The 19,617-nt window shown below is 41.5% G+C and overlaps 1 protein-coding gene across 2 annotated transcripts in view; it reads right to left on the bottom strand.

Annotated features, from left to right (window-relative positions):
• The window catches only part of LOC146442890 (potassium voltage-gated channel subfamily KQT member 1-like), a 385,165-nt gene that overhangs the window by 336,820 nt on the left and 28,728 nt on the right, over positions 1–19,617 (bottom strand). For both annotated transcript variants that reach the window (XM_085049705.1, XM_085049706.1), the window contains exons 5-11: positions 18,489–18,567; positions 17,295–17,391; positions 12,763–12,903; positions 7,448–7,558; positions 7,016–7,111; positions 6,123–6,251; positions 4,150–4,312 (exon numbers count right to left, since the gene is read on the bottom strand). In XM_085049705.1, coding sequence (XP_084905831.1) covers positions 4,150–4,312; positions 6,123–6,251; positions 7,016–7,111; positions 7,448–7,558; positions 12,763–12,903; positions 17,295–17,391; positions 18,489–18,567 — 816 coding nt within the window. The remainder of the gene's footprint in view (positions 1–4,149; positions 4,313–6,122; positions 6,252–7,015; positions 7,112–7,447; positions 7,559–12,762; positions 12,904–17,294; positions 17,392–18,488; positions 18,568–19,617) is intronic.

The following is a 19,617-nucleotide window of genomic DNA, read 5'->3' as shown; positions in this document are numbered from 1 at the left end:
TTTAAACCTTACAGAACACTAAAGATGCCATCAAAGAGGCCTTGCACATGTCTTGTCAGCCTAATGACAGACCCTGCTGCAGGGGATCAGGTGCAATGAGAGGCAAGAGTGCAGGTAAAGATTAATTTCAGGACTAGAGAGTATTTATGGATGTAATCCCAGGTGAGGATGGAATCATGGAGGATTTTAATCACCCCATGGAAATATGAGGTCAGACATGCTGGGATGAAATAATTCCTTAGCTGAAGCAATAGCCATGGAAAAAACTGCACTGGAGAGGCACAAAGATGCTCCAAGGGCTGGAGCCACCTCTGCTGCAGGGACAGGTGAGAGGGATGGGCTTGCTCAGGCTGGAGAGGAGAAGGCTCTGGGGAAATCTCATTTCAGCCTTCCAGTACCTAAGGGGAGCTTGTAAATACCCTGGAGGGACTTTTTATATGGGTAAACAGTGATAGGACAAGGGGAATGGTTTTAAACTAAAAGAGGATGTATTTGGATTCGATATTGGGAAGGAACTGTTCCCTGTGAGGGTTTGAGGCCCTGGCACAGGGTGCCCAGAGAAGCTGTGCTGCCCCTGGATCCCTGGCAGTTTCCAAGGCCAGGCTGGACAGGGCTTGGAGCAGCCTGGAAAGGTGTTCCTGCCCATGGCTTCAAGATTCCTTCCAACCCAAACTCTTCTGTGATTCTGTTATCCTTAAGGTCTCTTCCAACCCAATCCATTCTATGACAATGGCATTCTATGATTCAGCATCACAGTTATTTTCTAGAACTTTCTATATCTCTATGTTTGCTTTAGTTTGTTATTAATTAGCTTCTGAATAGCTTCATTTTGGGAGGTTTGACTTGAAACAAAGAAACTGTTATTGTGGCCTTTCCCTTCCTGTAAGGATGGACAGAGCACTCTGCATCACTCACACCCAAACCCCAATGCACAGTGCAGAGGTCAGGAATGATTTTCCTTTTCTGTTAGCAAGTGTTTGTTTCAAAACTCCACCATTTTTGGTGAAGAAAGGTCTTGTTTCTGTATTATGCACTATCCAATAGATGGGGTTTTTATTCCACATACACAGGTATCTCAGAAACCTTGATGCTGATCATCTCTGCTTTATAAGGTTTCCCTTTTCTCAAGCCTTCTTCAGAGAAAAAAAAGGAAAGCATTTTTGCCCAGCTTGGGAAGATTTGCCTCCTAAACAAGGCTTGAGCAAGCCAAGAGTATGCTGGGTGGATGTGGATACATGAACAAGATATCATAAGAAAAACTTTATTTGAATGAAGAAAGGTGTGTTCACCTAATGCCATTCCTAAATTAAGGTAAATGTCTCCTTTTCCAAGGGTATTTGAACTACATTTTTATCTACTTCTGCCCAGGACTAGGAATTTTCTTAGTGCCACTGTTCCTCTGCTGCCTGTTCCTGACAGGCTTTCACTTCAGGCCTCCTGCAGTCTGTGTGTCTCACCTGCCCAGAGCAGCAGCCAGGAGTTGGTGTGAAGCAGCTCTGCTGCTCCTGCTCAGCCCTACAAAGTGATTCACTCAGCCTTGCACTTTGCCATCATCTGCAGAACATTCAGCCCCACCAACAATGAATAAAATATTCCACTACAGCAACACTCAAATAGAAGCTGGCATGGCTCCTTTCAATTACCTTTTTTTGAATTATTATTCTCTCTGACTTTTCTACTTTCAGCTTTTTTTGACAGGGAAAAAATGCCCCCATTTACAGGCTTGAAGCCCAGGACTTCCACTTCCCAGGAATAGAAGCCTATTAATTCTGGCAAAGGAGAACTTCACTGAGAGAAATCAGATTTAAACTTTTGAGAGGTGTCAAGAATGTTCAGTCAATTGAGCAATTGAGTTTGCCAGCTACATTCCTGGAAGCTTTGCAACAGAAGGAATGAATCAGGAAAATCAAATTGAGTGTGATTTAACCCTGACACTGGCTAAGGCAAAATGTGAAAGGAAATGAAAAATAGATAAAATTTAATTGGTAATGGAATAATATGCATGGCTGTCTTTCAGAATAAGAATAAATTAGACCAGCTATAATAAAAATACAAGAAGAAAACATGTTCAGAAAAAGTGGGGGAAATTCTTTCATTTTCCTGTCAGGCAGAAAAAGATAGAGACTTGTCTTTTCACTCCCTGTGACACAGAGCTTTGCTCAGATTAACTCTGAGCATGGAGAAAACACAGCTTTAGTGAACAAACCTGCCCTGGCAGAGTCCTGAGTGCAGCCAGCAGAGCCCTCAACACCTCAACACCTCCAGGACTGCTGCACACCACTTTGCTGCTTCCATCCCTCACATCACAGCACCAAAACACCAAAACTCAGCAAAATCTGCTCCACGTGCTCAGCAAGGGAAGCTGCACCACCCTGGGAATGAACACAACATTCTGAGATGTGCAGGTAAAGCAGAAACTCTGGTTATAAATATCATATCCTGCCTGCCCTCTCCCAGAACCCTAAAAGCACTGGAAATGCCAGGCAAAAATTAAAATAGAGCAACCTGAGCTCAAAGTGACAGGTAGGAGATTTACACAAGGTTAGGAAATGCAGAGAAGACCAGGAGGGGCAATGAAAACTTCCCTCAGGGCAAGGAGAACCTTCCCTTCCACATGGGCACTTCATGGCTGGAGTGACATGCAGGGTCTGAAAGGTCTGTCCAAAGCCCTGGGGCAGCCAGATGTTGCTGTCCCTTACAGATGTGCCCCAGCATGGCCCAGCTGCCAGGATCCACTGCTCCAGCAGGGGTGACACAGGTGACACTGACAGTGCAACAGCTCTGGGAATCCAGGGCAACCCAGTGGAACTGCTGCCTCTGACTGTGTCCAGCTCAGGAGACACCACATGTTCTCTTGGGGGGCAAAAATACATGAAGTGCTGTTTATTAAAGAAATCTTTATTACAGAAACCACAGCCACACTCTGACACTTCCTATCAGCCTTAGTGTGGGGTGAGAGCAGCAATTGTCTCCTGAGCTGGTGTTCTGCTCTAGCAGAGACAGGAAGGCCTTACCTAAACCTCAGAGAACACACCTGAGATCAGTGCCCAGAACACACCTGAGGTCAGTGCCCAGAACACACCTGAGGTCAGTGATCAGTGCACAGAACACACCTGAGATCAGTGCACAGAACACACCTGAGGTCAGTGCACAGAACACACCTGAGGTCAGTGCCCAGAACACACCTCAGATCAGTGCACAGAACACACCTGAGGTCAGTGCCCAGAACACACCTCAGATCAGTGCCCAGAACACACCTCAGATCAGTGCACAGAACACACCTGAGGTCAGTGCCCAGAACACACCTGAGGTCAGTGCCAGCACTTCTGGGTGCCTCAGGAACCTTGGCAAGGCTTCAGTGCCTCTGGGTATGGAACAGAACTCTGACTAGGAGCAAACATTCCCCCTTTAGCTCAAGATCCAGAACAGATTCCCAACCCCATCACTCAAAGGAAATCAACGCTATAGTGGAAAAATTAGCTTTCCAGAAAACCTTCTTTTACAGTAAACAATACCATTTTATATGCACATTTCCATGACAAACTTAATTTTATAAAAAAGTATTTTGCAAACAAAGCAAGTATCTTAATTCAGCAGTGAAACTCAGACAGTTCCCATGTAGAAATACAACCATCATTTATATAAACACACCAAATTTTAAATGAATCAAGAGGAAAAAACCCACTTATCAAAACCTCTTGGTTGATGTGGGCATAAAAATATTTTGTGTTTCTTACCACAATTTGTTTGCACAGTGTTCAAGAGGGTGATGTTAAAAAAAGAGAAATATTTTTCCTGGTTTATTTTTCCTTCCTTCAGAGGTAAAAGAAGGTAAAGTTAAAAGGTGGGGTAGATCTGAGGAAACTTTCCATCCACCACTGAAATAATTCAAAAAAGGAGAATGAACAGTGTATCCAACATCTTAACTGATGGTGAACAAAAAAGGCTCTTTTGATATTCACACCATATGAATTAATGACTTTTCATTCATGTCCTCCTGGTTTTGATATGCAACCCTGCTTGGCTGGAGGCATCTTGATTTCCTGATTAGCTTGGAATTGGTTTTTTCATGGAATGTTTCCCCTCATCAAGTCAATTCTTGGTAACACTGTCTCTTGAGAAATGATAAATTGAGTATAATTCAATTACCTTTGGGTTCATCAATGTAAAAAGTTACATCTTTTTTGTCTTCTTGTTCATCAATGTGATCATAAGTGATCTGGGGAACAACCAAGGAATTTCCTCCTGGGTTTATTACAGGTGCAGAACCATTGCCACAGCCCAGCTTCCCTTTCCTTCTGCATCTTCTGGCCTGGGAGAGAGGGAATGGAATGATATCAGGAGAGGCTATCAAACACAGAAAAGTGCACATGTGAGCTTCACTCCACAATGAATGCACTTAAGATCATGCATTTTTTATTTAAAGAATGACACTGAAATTCAGTGAAGAGCTTACAACCTTTGTGGTTTTAAAGTGTCTCATTCTGAATTACCAACTAAACTCTGGTAACAATTTGATTCTCAGAAGGCAACTAGAATATTCTGAAAAAGCACATCTTTAGTAAAATTTCTCCAATTGGGACCAAAACTCAAGGCATACAAAATTCTAGTGACTTTAGCATATAATACTTTGTCTGTAACATCTTTCTAAAGCTCTGATTAAACATGACCACAGACTCTGAACTGTGAACTAGGCCTTGTGCTGCCTTTGCAACTAAAGAAAACTTCACCTTTTGCCAAAAAGGTTAAATTAGGCACATCAGGAGAAGAGAAATCCTCCCTCCTGTCTCCACATAGTTCTCCTCATTTTGGAAGCCTAAATACAACCTAATAAACTCCCTGCAACTGATATTTAAAAATGAAAAATGAAGGTTTGGATAAACACAAAGAGCTGCAGGGTCAACATATTCACAAATGGGACAAGGCTACTTGAGCTAAGTAAAGACAATTCTTACTTTGTTTTGATCTAAATTCAGACTTTTGGAATTTGTTCTTCTGTTCAGCTCTGCAGCAGTTAAACACATGCATGTTCAAAATTAAATGGGGGAAAAATGGTAGAAATGGGCATTAATTGTGGACAGTGGATGCACTAACATGCATCAAAATACTTCTAAAAACAAAGATTACAGGAAAACAAACTGGGAATCCTCTGGAGAGCAAAATGCTACAACATGCACAAAATTATCAAAATATATTTGAGTCCTTAAAATAAGATGTTACAAAGAAAGAACAAGAGATGATCTTTGGTAAGAGGTGAAAGAACCATTCCTTTCCTCATGTTCTAAAATGAGGGCTCACAGGTCACAGGGAGGTTAAGATAAATAAGAAATTATGGAAATCCCTCTCACTAGAGAAAACTGGGAGAAAATACTATTTTTTTTCTCCAGCTCTCCAGCCATGGATTGCTTGCTGTTCAGCAGCATTCACAAAGCACTCTTACTTCAGCTTCACCCCTTTCCTCCTGTATTTTCTGTCCCCAGCTGTGACAAAGCAAGGTCACACTGCTCCAACACTCAAACTCAGACATGCACACGGAAGAGGCTGTTTCAGCTCCCTCCATGTGCCATGGGGGAATTGTGCAGCCCTTTTTCCCTGGGAAACAGGCACCAGGGGATCCCACTGCAGCCCTCAATCCTTTGGGAAACTCCTGAGCTGGAGCTGCTGCAGAGCTCTTGTTTGGGCAATTTCACCTTTGGGGACAAACACTGCTCATCCTGAAAGAGATAAAAGCAGCAGGGAGTGCTTCAAGGAACAGTAGCTGCTGGCAGCCACCAGTTGAAGGGGAACATCCATTTTTAAACTGCCTGTCTCCTTTCTGTGTGCACTGCTTTGAGAAATAACTGCAAAATGGGAAAGTGGCCCCATTGCCTTGTGCTGGGAGAAAGTGGGAGAGTCCAAAGGGGATGAAACAACTGAGAGGTGGTTCCTGTCTGACCAACGAGGCAAATTTAGCTATAAGACATTTGTTCCTCCAGAATATTTTTAAGGAAAATTAAACTATTCATGCTGTGGCAGGAGGAAAACAAACATATTTCATGTGCCTCGCTTCACGAGGCTTTTGGCAAGTTAATTCTGATTTAAAAGGCAAAGCAAGCAGCAGCGAGCCCTGCCAGGGCTGTCACCTGTTTTCTCAGGCCAGGACTAGATGGCGCTGGAGCCTTTTTGGGGTTTTGCACAGGAGATGTCACATAGATCTTCCAGGTGGCTGTGGAGGTGCAGGATTTCTCTGCTGCATAGCAGCGCCACAGGGTCTGCAAAAAACCCAAAGCAAGAAGCTCAGTGCAGCAGCAGCCCTGGAAAGCAGATCTGGCTGCAAACCCAACCCTTCAGCCCAGGGAAACAGCATTCCTGTAAAATGCAACCGTGGTGGTGCAGTTTGCACCAGGATGTTCACACTCATCACACAGTGTGCTCTTGCAATGCTCTCCCCACGAGCTGGGATCAAACCCTGCCCACAGAAAAAAAAAAAAAAAATTAAAGATCAATCAAACCCAAACAACCCTCATAAAAGTGAATCCCCCACAGTGAATGTTGCAGTTTCCTTTTCCTGCACTGTGTCACCTTTGGTATTTGTGCACAGTGCTATTTGATTCTTTGTATTAGCATACAGAATGTTGTGCTGGGAGATTGTTCTAAAAACTGGTCTGGTTTTCATGTATTTGTACACACATTCATCATCTCAGGATCTGGCAGATGCACAGGACCTAAACAATATGAAAAGGAAGTTGTGAATTAAATATTATAATTAATTTTTTTTAAAGTATTTCACTACATATACTCACTGCATCCAGTTGGTGTCATTAAGCCTGTGAATATCAAGTTAGTACAGCTTCCAGAAAGGGAGAGGCAATTATTTCATTTTCTCCATTGACTGAAGTGGATCAAACTGACAAAGTGGTTAAACACAAGTTACAGATCTATAATAAATTTAGGAATGGTGATCCTCAGAACTTGAACTTCCAGGTTACACTCCCTCTCCAATAAACTCTGAGGTATTTTACTGTTGTGGCCTTACCTGAATGAGGGAAGCTGCAGCTGGGATTTGTCTATTGAAATGCTTCTGCCGTTGCTTCTGCTGTACTTTCAGGGCAAAACCAGAGCCCAGAATACCCTAAATATAACCAAAATTACCAGTCAGGCTTGGATATGGCTTCACACACCTAAAATCAAATACTTAGCACATGGAATAAACAGACATTTAATAAACAACTTTATACAATGAATGTTCCAATGTCTACAGTGACAGATTTCTATTTATTCCAACAAATCTGAAAATGAGAAGATCAACAGTGGAACTGTGTAACTTCAATAAATGATGAAATAATAATAACGAAATAATTAATAATAATAATAATAATAATAATAAGCATGTGTTTATTGCTGTGATGCACAGAGGCATTCCCAGAGGTGGACACACCTCTAGTGGAGAGATTCAAGTTCTACTCACGGCTGGCAGGGCGAAGAAGGAGATGGCAAACACTGAAAAGCAGGAAGCTATTGTCTTCCCAATCCACGTCTGGGGAACTTTGTCTCCATAGCCAATTGTTGTGACTGTGACCTAGGCCAGAAACAAACAGCTGTTTCAGGGCAATGGGGCACACTTTCCCCCCCAAAAAAAGCATGCTAAAAGAGAATGAAAGGGAAAAGGAATCAGTGAAGTATCAGGAGACAGGTGTGAATCACCAGTGTTTGGATTTGGCGATTATGCTGAGCTTAAATATTGTCCTGGGTGTGCTGGAGCATCACCAGTGGGGTCCACACTAGTGCTGTCATCGTCATGGTCACAGGGAAGTTCAGATAAATTATGGAAATCCCTCTCACTAGAGAAAACTGATGGAAAATACTCTTTTTTCTCCAGCTCTGCAGCCAAGGGTTGCTTGCTGTTCAGCAGCATTCACAAAGCACTCTTCAGCTTCACCCCTTTCCTCCTGTATTTTCTGTCCCCAGCTGTGACAAAGCAAGGTCACACTGCTCCAACACCAGAACAGACATCATCAGGCTGTCTCAGCTCCCTCCATGTGCCATGGGGCAGCTGTGCAGCCCTTTTTCCCCAGGAAACAGGCACTAATGGTGAAGCTCATCAGGCCAACTGATGCCTTAATAACTAGTTTTTCCTCTTCATGTATCTGTAACTTGGTGTAGTTCTGTGCTTCTTATAAAGTGCTAAATAAAAACCTCTGTTCCCAACACCTTTAGCCAAAACAATCCCTCTGAATAGAAAATGCAAGGACACATTCGTTGCCCAAAAATAGGTAAACCATGGTGCAATGGGGGGAGCAGGCCTGGGGTGTTAACATCATTGCCTGAAGGTGTGATTGGAGAATTAGGGACCAAAATCCTAACAGGACAGAACTTATAAAAGGTGAAGAGCTCCTGACCCAGTGTCCATTTTGGGTGCAGTCCTTGAGGGGGACTTTGCTTGCCTGAATGTACCTTGAAGGCCTTGAATAAATTTGTCCCCTTTTTATACTCCTAATTTGTGTTGGCCTCTTTAGGCATCACAACTAGTGCTCTCAGTCTGGGATCTGAGGGGATTTGCTCTACAGGGACTTGCTGGGGAGGTGGCAGGGCAGCTCTGAAAAGCCACAGAGGTAGGAGGACCTGAGTGGGACAGAGGTTTGGAGTTATTCCTGGAGAGCCCCAGCAGGATGGAGGAGAATTCCTGATGAGCCAGAGGTCAGGAAGGACCTGGTGCAGGGGAAAGCTGGGTCCAGGGGGAGGCTGATCCATCAGAAAGGTTTGAGGTGTAACAAGAACCCCCTTGGAAGGAGATAATCAGCTGATCCCAAAGGAGGAACCACAGCAAGCCAAGGGGATCCCAGCAGCCAGGACCTCAGCAGGATGAGGCTCACAGCCCATGGCTAACAGAGACCCTGGGCCATGGGGTGCTGTGTTTTCAGCATCCTCACAGCTCTGATGCTGCCATAAAATGGTGTCAGAAACATGCCTGGGACCCCTGGAGAAGTGAAAAGCTTCTGGTGAGGAGTTCTGTCACCAATTCTAACCACTGGGGAGAACTTGGAATAGGAAAAATGTACTTTTATTTGCAAGTCCCAGCCCCAAACTGAGTCCCCCTCCCTTCACTTCGCCTTGAATGGAAGCAGAAACACAGCCAACCCAGACTTCAAAGGATATGTAAATTTACACTGACTATAAAGAGGCTGCCTTTTATGGAAAAATTTGCTGACAAATGCTTAGATGTTATGCAAAAATAGTCTTCTCAGAAGAAACGACCAAGCAATAAAGGCATGGGAAGAATATATTTCCTCCTGCTCTCAGAGCAGATCTACAGGGAGCTGGAAGAAAGATTTGCAGGGAGAAAATTACCAGCTACCACCAAACTTAGTCTTTCTAAGTTTGGAAAAAAGTTATATTTGTGTTTATTCATCATGAATTTCCCACTTGATGAAGACCACTTTGCAGTATCCAAATCCTTGGAGGAATATTGTTCTTTTGAGCTGCAAGCTGCTCTCAGCAGGAGCTCTGCCTTGCCAGGTGTTTGTCCACATTTCATGTGGTTGCTCAGGTGACTCAGGTGCTGTGTGCTACCAGCAGGACAAACACAGTTTGCCAGTCCCCAAAATCCAACCAGAACCCCCAAAATTCAACTCTGAAGTTCAGTGTGAGTTACTGGGCAGTGGAGGAAGTTACAGCTCTGTTTCTTTAACAGCACTTCAGCTCCTCAGAGCACCCAGCTGACCCCTCAAAGGCTGTGATTTTTCCTTCTTTTTCCCTTCTTTTTTAATATGAAAGGCTTCTTGGTTTTTTGGGGGAGGTTTGGTTTTTTGGGTTATGTTTTTTTGAGTTCTCCATCACCCAGGACTTAAAAACAAACTGCAGTAATGTTGAGCTACCTTGGTGTTACTATGGAAGACAGCATTGAAGCTGTAACCACAGAAAAGATGAATTTTCCATCTCCACAGCAGGGATTTGGCTGGCAGACTCCTGCAGGTGCCTGAAAATGTCTCAGAAAGTTTTTCCCTGGCTACCCAGAGAGAGCTCCTTCTTGGTAGTCTAATTAGGACATAAATATGTGGAAAGGGTTATAAATAATGTAATTCTCTGGCTTTCTTAATCGCAACAATTTTTTTTCTACATGTACATCCCAAAGTTATCAATATTTCTGAGCAGAGAATGTTGAATAACTCTGGAAAATGACACCTCTGGTAACACAGATTTACAATGGCACATTCCAGCTGTGTGCCCAGGCTCTGAACACACTCATGGACACTTCAAGAAGAGAAAAACTCTGATTTAGTAGAAGTCAGCAGGGCTGCTCAGAGGCTTTAAGGCAGGCAGGTGTCCTCAGGTGTGAGGAGTCAGAACTGCACACCTCGAAAAAACCACACTAAATATACAGGGATTCAAACTGCTACCTCTGGCATGGAAATTTACTGCTGGAAATTCTGAGCAGTTGATCCCAAGTAGCTCTGCCAGTTAACACCAATTTACTGGAGCAAGGATTTCACTCCACTCCAGTGGTACAGAACAGCTGAGCTTGCAGCAAGACCAATAAGCATTACCAGCAGCAGGAGACAAGCAGGAAGAGCCAATAGAAGAGAACCTTCCTATGTGATCTTTCCTCAAGAAAAAATACCCCAAAGGGACAGGGGAACTGCTGGGTTGCAGTTCTGGCAGCCTGACCCTGCTGTTGGAAGTGCTTTTCCATGTGTCCTGCATGCTACAACTGCTGAGAATGGCTTGGTGTAAAACACAACTCTTTGGTAAGGCTTTGCAGTTTAAGCTGTCTGCCTGCCAAATCTGGGAGAAAAAGCCTTGCCTTTAACTGCAGCAGGTGAATGTAGTTAGCATTTAATTCCAGCTCTCATTCTTTCTCTTTTCTCCATATTTAAACCTTCTAGGTCATTTGTATCAAGTTCAGCAAGCTTGCACTTTCTCCCCAAAGCAAAACGTTCCCCATAACACACTCTGTGGTTTTTGTCAGACACATAAGACTTTCAAATATTTGCTACCAAGATTTTTTTTTTTTTCCTACGGCTCAGTTTTGAAAGGCAAAAGCAAAAAATCAGATTTCACTCCCTAGTAACTCCACATCTGTGTTTCTATGTTGCAGGAGATCTGAAAAGCAAAAGAAACTGATTCACTTTGTCCTTTGTTCCCAGCTGTGAACTGCACCTGCACCGTGACTCACCAAGTGCTGAGGAGGCCTGGATGCCTGAAAAGCCCAAAAACAATTTGAACACTGTTCCTCACACAGCCAGGGAAAGAGAAGCTGATTTTATCTTGCTGTTACGCAAAGCAAGTCAAGTTTTGGAAAATAACAAAACCTACTGAACACTTTGCATGTCCAAACCACACACTTTGAAACACAGGGCCCAAGTCATCTATCTCACCAAGGTAATGTGCATTTTACACTTCTCTGTTGGGCTTCATACCTCCTTTTAAATTCCCAAAATCCAAGTTAGAAACACACCTTGACTTTTTTGACCCTAATTTTTTGAGTCTTTACTCACATTGATGCCATAGCTTTGAGCACTTAGAAGTATTTTGTAATTCATGCCTAAATAGTCAATGCATCTCAGGAAGCAAACTCTGGAAAACTAGAGTTAAAAAAACAAAAAAGAAGGGAATGCAGAAAAAGTACACTGGCTTCACATGGAATTTTTCTTACTTGCAGGAATAACCTGTGCATGAATATCCATGGATAGAACTGGATGCTAAAAGTGACACACTGGTGTTTGAGGTGAACTTCTCAAATGATAGAAGTGAGAATAAGACTCCTGGTTTGTTTTCATAAAGCAGACATGGGGTATCTTTCAATTAAACCCTAATTGTTTTTCTTTTACGGTGCAGCACAGTCTGTGCTCCTGAGACACTCATCATTTCTGATGAGTGTAGCACTGACTGGCTACAGCTTCTCTCACATCTATAACCATGAGCTTTTATATTCTTAACATTTATCCCATGTCCATTGAGGACTTTACCAAGTGATTGTTGGATGGGTTGGGTCATGGTTTCATCACTTCCCAACACCTCAGACAGTCAGGTCCATCTGGCCATTGAGTGGATTTTTCATTTTTGACTAAATTTTTGACTAGGTTTGTATTGTTTAGCACAGCCATAGGTGATATTCTGCAGATGAAATGAATACTTGACAGCCTAGTGACAGGAATTTAATGTTTGAAATATTTTTATAGTGAACCACTTCAAGAGTGGTGACTCAGACTCCATGTAATGTAGTCTATATTTCTGTTTACTTTACTGAAGTTGAGGCTTCTGCAGCATCTCAGTTAAAGATCAAAAACAAAGAACAGGAACCTATAAGGTCTGAGTTATTACTGAATGAGTTTTACACAAAAATATCCAAAAAATAGAGTCATTAACCCAATCTTCAAGTACAGAATATGCTTTTAAGTTATGCACCTTTTGCAGATAACTAAGTAGAGTTTAAAAGAAGTGGTACAGGTTTTGAAGGGAATTTCTACTCTTTCTGAGAAGTGGATATTTTATATCTGCAAACATTCAGTGTCCTTTGCTGACACTGAATGACACTGAAAGAACTTGCCAACCTGCTTTCACAGTGAAATTATATATATATATATATATATATATAATTTAATTATATTAAATTTAATTATATTATTACATTTTTTTCTTGTATCCCTCTTAAGAGGTTGTCAAGCTCCCCTACAGAAATACATTCTGCAAAGAAAGAAATACCAGATTTTCCCAGAAAGATCACAATTCGAACAGGAAACCTTATGCCCTGTGTGCACACACATTTTGTTGGGGAGGACTTACCACACCCCACCAAAGGGCATCAGCATAGTTGGAGAAACCTGTCTTTCCATCCTCATCAACTGCATCCTTCTCAGCAAGGTAAACAAAATAGGAGGAAAAAATTAAGCCCAAGAATCCAATGTACAACGTGGTTATGAGTTCCTGTTCAAAGAGAAAGCAAAGAAGCATATCAGGTTTTCATTATATATATATATATATTTATATATTCTGTCAATGTAAAACATTGCATATATCTGGGGGGGGTTTTGCATCCCATAGAAAAATTAATATATTATGTTTCAGGTATGAAATTTTCCTCCAGTAAAACAAGCAATACATTCACTTGGGTTTGATTCATACCAGGCTAAATAGTTAAAAATCCATCATTTCTACACGATCCTTGGGGCAGCTAAATCGAGAGTGAGACATCTCTCCTAATTATGGAATGGGAATCATTCCACTTAACCACCTACTCACAATACTAATTGCCTAAACATTTTTAAAACAGCAAAGCAGCTTTAGAAATGCCCTTTCTGACTAGACTGGGAAATAACCACCATGGCCTGTGACTGTGGCATATCTGAGCCATGAGCCTGTGCATCTGATGTTTAGATTGCTTCACACTGAACAGTGATGCCTCAACAGTTTCATGTTAACATAAAATAAAATCTTAAGATAAAATAGGCAAATGTTAGGTTTTCAGTCCCGCAAAATCAAGCTAGGGCAGTTTATTAGAAGGACTTCTGGGAGGGCCTGGGACAGTCCTTGTGGCAATACCATTTTATCTAAAGGTTTTTGGGCAGGAGAATTGTGTCAGAAGTGCTGTGACTTAGAGGATTCTCACAGTCTTCAGGAAAAAAAAAGTGCTTGTGCATTTAAACCAAAATGTGTGGTGTCATGGATGCAAAAACACATCAAGCTTTTCAAGACAGTGCTAAATGAGATATCTACCTGCCCTCCAGGGAAATCCAACACCTGCTTGTGAGGGAAAACAGCTTCTTTGAATTACCTAAATTTCACATGCCTTATTCCTTTATTATCTCTGCACATATTTTGCCATCTTTATCCCAAAACGTTGCTGTGCTACATCTTCAGTGGCATCTTCCTTGAGCTCTTGACAGTCATTTCTCTTTCCTTCGACCCCAGCCAGTATGGGAATTGAAATATTGCCATATGATTGATAAACTGAAAATTAAAACCTGACTTGGAAGGATTGCCTCTAGACTTAGAGTATGCCAGGTGTTCACAGATTTTCTGTAATACTCTACCCACATCTCTTAAACTGTCTGCAAGGGAAAGTTCAATTTTATCATCAAACTTCCCTCAGATTTTCCTTTTTCTTTCTTTCTTTTCGTTTCCTGATGAGCTTCCTGGGGAGAGGTAGCCCTGGTACCAACATCCAGCAGCAGGAACAGTAAATACTCTTCCTTCTCCTAGAGCACTAATTAAAATCTAGGTGCAGGAAATCTATTAGTCCTCTTGGCACAAACAAAAATGGTTGTTTTTCCTCTAATCATGTAATGATGTCCCAAACAATGAATTTTGATCATATTTTGTTTTGCCCATGGGCAAGTCTTTTAATCTAGGCCTTAACTTTTTGCAGGCCTGTTTGCTAAACAAGGCAGCTGTAAAAGGAAATAAACTCTGAGGTTTCAGTAGTTCCTGTGCTGGTCACCTTGATTTTCCCATCTTTATCTCACGATAACAGTGCACTGTGTACTTGCAGATATCACTTGCTTTGGAAAGCTCCTTGTGTTAACATCCACAATTGACTGTTTGGGGATGGTAATTGGAATATTTCTAGTTTAAGTGCTGGCTTTTTGGGAAGCAGGCAGGAAAAGAGCAGAGTCTTATGAAGTCCTTTCGAAGTAGCTGAAATATCAACAGAACCACTGAGCTGATTTCACCATTGGCACCTCTCAGCTCCAATACTAAAGACCAAATTCCCTTTAAGTAAAGGCTAGATGAAAATGCAACTGCCTTAGACTCACTCTAAATGTCACCAATCCATGTTCCATGTATATACACTATATTTAATTATTAAGAACAATGGCAGCAATCTCAAACATACTGCATTTATGAGAGAGCTGGAAGCTTTTTAAATAACACATGCTTCAAAAACATCATCACAAAACAAAGAGCATTCTGCAGACATCAGGCCTTAAAACTACATCTTTATGTGGGTTTTATTAGATAACTTAAAAATACAGAGTGCTGCCTGAAACAAGAGGCTCTTTTCAGCAGGGATTTTCAAATGCACACACACGGGGGAAACAGCAAGAACAAGAAATGCACCAAGGTAAATCTGACTATTGAGAGAGTTGAGTCAGCAGATGTTTTACACTCAGCTACATCTCCATTTTCAGTTAAAATACAAACTGCACAACACAAAGTTGAGCACTTGGAGAAAACACAAGAAACCCCTCTGTCCCAAGAGCAGTGTAAGACCCCACAAAGCAAGGTGAGCAAGGAGAACAACCAACCCAGAGGCTCACAAGCTGGAGCTAGAGTGGCTAACTCAGTTTTTCAGGATTTCTCCATGGCCTTCCACTGCCACATGTGATATTGACTCATGTTTTGTTGCCTTTGGCAAGAAGTGCTGGTGCATAAGCTCAACCTGCTGAAAATAGAAGAGCATCCCAGCCAAACCTGGGTGAGCTAACACAGCTATATGTGAAATTCCAGAACACATGGAAATCCTTGGTGACAACTTTACTAAGTTCTTCTGGGCCCACAGAGATACAAGTCCTTCCTATTTTCACAGGGCACTGAGATGTGAATTTATTTTCTCACATTGCTTAAGGGTTTAGGGCTCATTTTTTCTGAAAAAAAAATTAATATCAAACTCAAAGAAGAAAAATAGATGAGAACCTTGTACTCTGCCTGTGAAGAAAAAGCAGCTGAGGTGTTTTTGTTTTGGTTTTGGTTTTTTATTTTTAAACAAAAATGTCTTTCAGAGGCTGGACAGGAATAAAGGTTCCATTTTTCCTTCCGTTTGGTACCACGTTGGGGTTTCAGCCACACTTGTCCAATGTCAATACAGAACTGTGTGTTTGGTATTTTTTTTCCTTAATGTGTTAGTGGGTGATCTGCTTGGATAAGTCCTACAGATCTGTGGGGTTTTATTTATCACCATAATCACTTCTTTGCATAAGCAGAACTTCAGGTGCATTTACTCATAAATTCACTTTTCCAAGGATTTTTTTTTTCCCTTTTAAATCATTGAACTTAGTTATGCTTGCGACATGTGAGATTTAAGTGTTGCATTTTGAAGATGGTATTTCCTGAGTCTTGACTAAAACTGAACACCCACAGGAAAAAAAATGTTCTCAAACAGCTCAGTCAGTAAGGTTAGCAAATGTTGAGAAAGTTATTTGGATATCAGCTCTGCCCTAGCAAGATACCCAGGCAATGCAAGCATAATAAATGAAGACCACACAGACTTGGAGCACTAAAAGTCATCCTGTTGTACAGTATGAAAGGAGCCTTTATCCCACAGCACTTTGCTGGGCATCACTTCTGCACAGCCAGCAGGACGTAAAAGTTCCTGCTGTACTGGGGGGTAAAAATAAAAGGAAGAAAATTAACTTTTAGGATTAAATTAATCACTTGGAATTAGTGCAGGCCACTCTCTGTCCCAGAAAAACAGTTTTTTAAAAAAAAACTAAAAAATGTCTGTGAGGAAATCTGTGTTTGTTAATATCTGGAGAACAAATCTACTCTCATAAGTTATCCACCCTTCCAAGAGGGATGTGGAGATTAACAGAAGAGTATTAACTCTCCTCAGGGTGGCATGAGGTGCAAGATTTAAAGGCTAATGATATAAATTTATATTATATTGATAAAGCTAAGTTGGCTTTCCATAAAGAAACTCCATGAAGACTCAAAATGAAGCCTTCAACTTGAAATATTTTGCAGTCTGCAGAAAAACTTTTAAACTCTTCCTGCTTATTGAGCTTTTATACAGCAAAATTGTTTCAAAGCTTTAGCAGACATGCAACTATTTATAGCCAGGTTGGCCTCGGTGAGCAAACCCTTGAAAAAGCAACTTTTCTTACACAGCATCATAACAAAGTTCATATTTTTTATTTACAGAATGAATTCAAAAGCTCCTTATTCAAGGAGAAAAAAATTGAAATATTTAAATAATTGACTTCTTCTAGCAAGGCTTTCCCACCAGTGGTTGGTTTTCCACAGAACAACCAAGCTAGCAACACATCTCCTGTGGAGATGGTGGACAGCATTTGCAATAGGAAAGGCAGCCCACAAAACTGCATTTAATAAATTACACTGAAGGACAACATCAGAGAGTATAACAGTTAATTAAAAACCCCAAATATTGGTGTTTATACCCTGTCAGACACTGCCCTGAACAGCAAAGAACATTCTCCCTTTTTAAAAGTGGAAAGAAACACAAGATGGACTTTTTAAAGTATTTTTTTTCTCTTGCAACATAGGAGTTGAAACCAGAATTCAAACCAGACCATGATTTGAAGCCCCCAGAGGATTTCCCCAAGTCCCCAAAGTGCTGGGGATGTAGAGAGGGTGAATACCTGCCGATGGATGAACACCACAGAGCCCAGGAGCCTCCAGGTGCCACCCTGGCGGTCAACGTGCAGCATGCGGAGGATCTGCAGGAAACGGATCCCCCTGCAGGGAAAGGGCCATTCAGATAAATACCAGAAATCAGTAAAAATCAAAATAAGTGCAATAAATCAATAAGAGGACAATACTGCCTTACCCACCACAGCTGACTGTGGTCACTAACACAGTGCCATGGAAAAGAGCTGGGACAGCACTGCCCTGCCTCAGGTGGCAGCTCAGGCTGGAGGCATCTCTGTGTTTAGATCACATTAGAGTCCAATTTATTCAGCAATATTGACTAGGAAAACCATTATTTAATGGAGAAACAAACAAAATCAGGGGAAACTTCTGAATGTTATATGATTGAGACTCTTAAAAGCCTATATATATATATATATAAAATGTATAAAAATGTATAAAAGGATATATAAAAAAGAAAAGGCAAAAATTATTAGGCATCAGTATGGTAAGAGTTACCTTAAAAACACTTTGCACATGGAGCTCCCCCAGTGTTTGCCTACAGAGCTGGACAGTTTAGACAGAACTGGACATTCCCACTGCCCAGGGACTGGGCTGCAGTGGGAAGCAGAGGTTTGTGACAGAACCTGCAGCACACCTTGGAAGCTGTTAGGAGTGGGGACAGCACCTACTGCTTATCATTCTTTGATTTACCCACTCACCTCCCAAAACAAGCCTGCAGTGCTTGATGCAAGCTGAACAAACACTGTGGACACCAAATGTTTCTGGTTCATGTACGGTGTGAGCTCCTCGTGCCAAACAAATCCACCAAAGCATAATCACTCTTTAAACAAAGTAATTACTCATACTCAAAAAGCAGTGAGTTAAGTGCTGTTTGGATTACTTCTTAAATAAACCCATGCTCTGTAATACTCTCTTGTCTCAGAGACAGAGCTGTTTGATGTTAAATAGGACACAACATTTTGATTTTCCCACTTGGCTTCAGCATTGCCACCATTTTTCATTTGCCTTTCTCCTGCTCTCTCCTATCCCAATCACTGACCAAGCACAACAGCTCCCAGTCCTCTAGTGCTTCAAGAGAGTAACTTTTCCTGTGTTCATTAAATCAGCCATGCAGCTAAACTGGGAATTAGGCAATTAGGGAAGCATCTAATGTGAAGAGCTGCAGCCCCAGGAGAACATACCTGATTGCAGAGGTGGCAAACACCTGCCCATTGGATCCTATGCTCAGCACAATAATTGAGGCTACCACCACAATCAGATCTGTCAAAAAACAAACAAACCCACAAACAATCAAAAGAACAAGAATGTATTTTTTTTTCTTTTTTTCTTTTTTTTTTTTAGATCTCAGCACTGAAAAATGCAATAAATACAGACTGGGGAAAGCGCTTCAAAAAGAGAAATTGTTAGCTGAGATTTGGTGGGCATGTGAAGTTCACGTAATAGTTTCCCATCAAAACCCCAATGGCTGCAGTTTCCTCTAGGATGAATTCAGTACCAGAAGTTTCAGAGAACCTGAGGGATCACACAGCTTGCCACAAAAGCAGAAAATGCAAAGGCAGATGTACCTCTAGAAATGAATCTGTATTCTGGGGCAAGGCTTTTGATTTAAGAGGAAATGCAAGGGTTTGCTTCACTCAATAATGAAATCCATGAAGTATCATGCATGCAGACACACATACATTCCATTTAAAAGTTGTATCAAAGCTGTAAAGCCAAGCTTTCAAAGTTAAGGGAACCATCAGAACAAAGCCTGGCTAAAAAAAAAAAAAATCAGAATTGTTAGTTTATTTTGTGATACAGTCTTTATTTGTATGAAAAAAATAATTGTTTCCAGAGTTCCATTTTTTTTTTTTTGTTTCCACAACCCTGCAGTTCACACAGCTCCAGCTCTGTACAATGCAAATGACAGATTGTGTTCACACACCCTGATTTTCCCTCATCTGAGTTCAGTGACCATGTCCATTTCTTTTAATTATTGAACCTTGCTGTGACATTACTCTGAGAAGATATTTTTCTAATTTCCTCCCAGGCATTTCTGTGGTAAACCTCTTTCGACCATCCAAATGCTCCACTTTCACATTCTAACCAGAAAATAAAGGATAGCATTATAAATGGGCAGCAAATGGAGACAGAATGAGGAAAAGTTTTGGTCAACCTTCCTTTGCCAGTTTTAAACAGGCAGCACTTTATTCTTCAGGGCTCTTAACATTATCCAGCACTCCAAAAAACAAGCCCTGCTGACTTCACTCGCAGCTGTGAGGCTCAGAACCTCTGTAACCTGACTTCAAAGTCTTCCTCTGGACATCCAGC

The sequence above is a fragment of the Lichenostomus cassidix genome, chromosome 1Ab, assembly GCF_008360975.1.
Source record: "Lichenostomus cassidix isolate B80296 chromosome 1Ab, HeHo_3.0, whole genome shotgun sequence".
Taxonomy (NCBI): domain Eukaryota; kingdom Metazoa; phylum Chordata; class Aves; order Passeriformes; family Meliphagidae; genus Lichenostomus; species Lichenostomus cassidix.
This window is presented reverse-complemented; position numbering and strand designations above follow the sequence as displayed.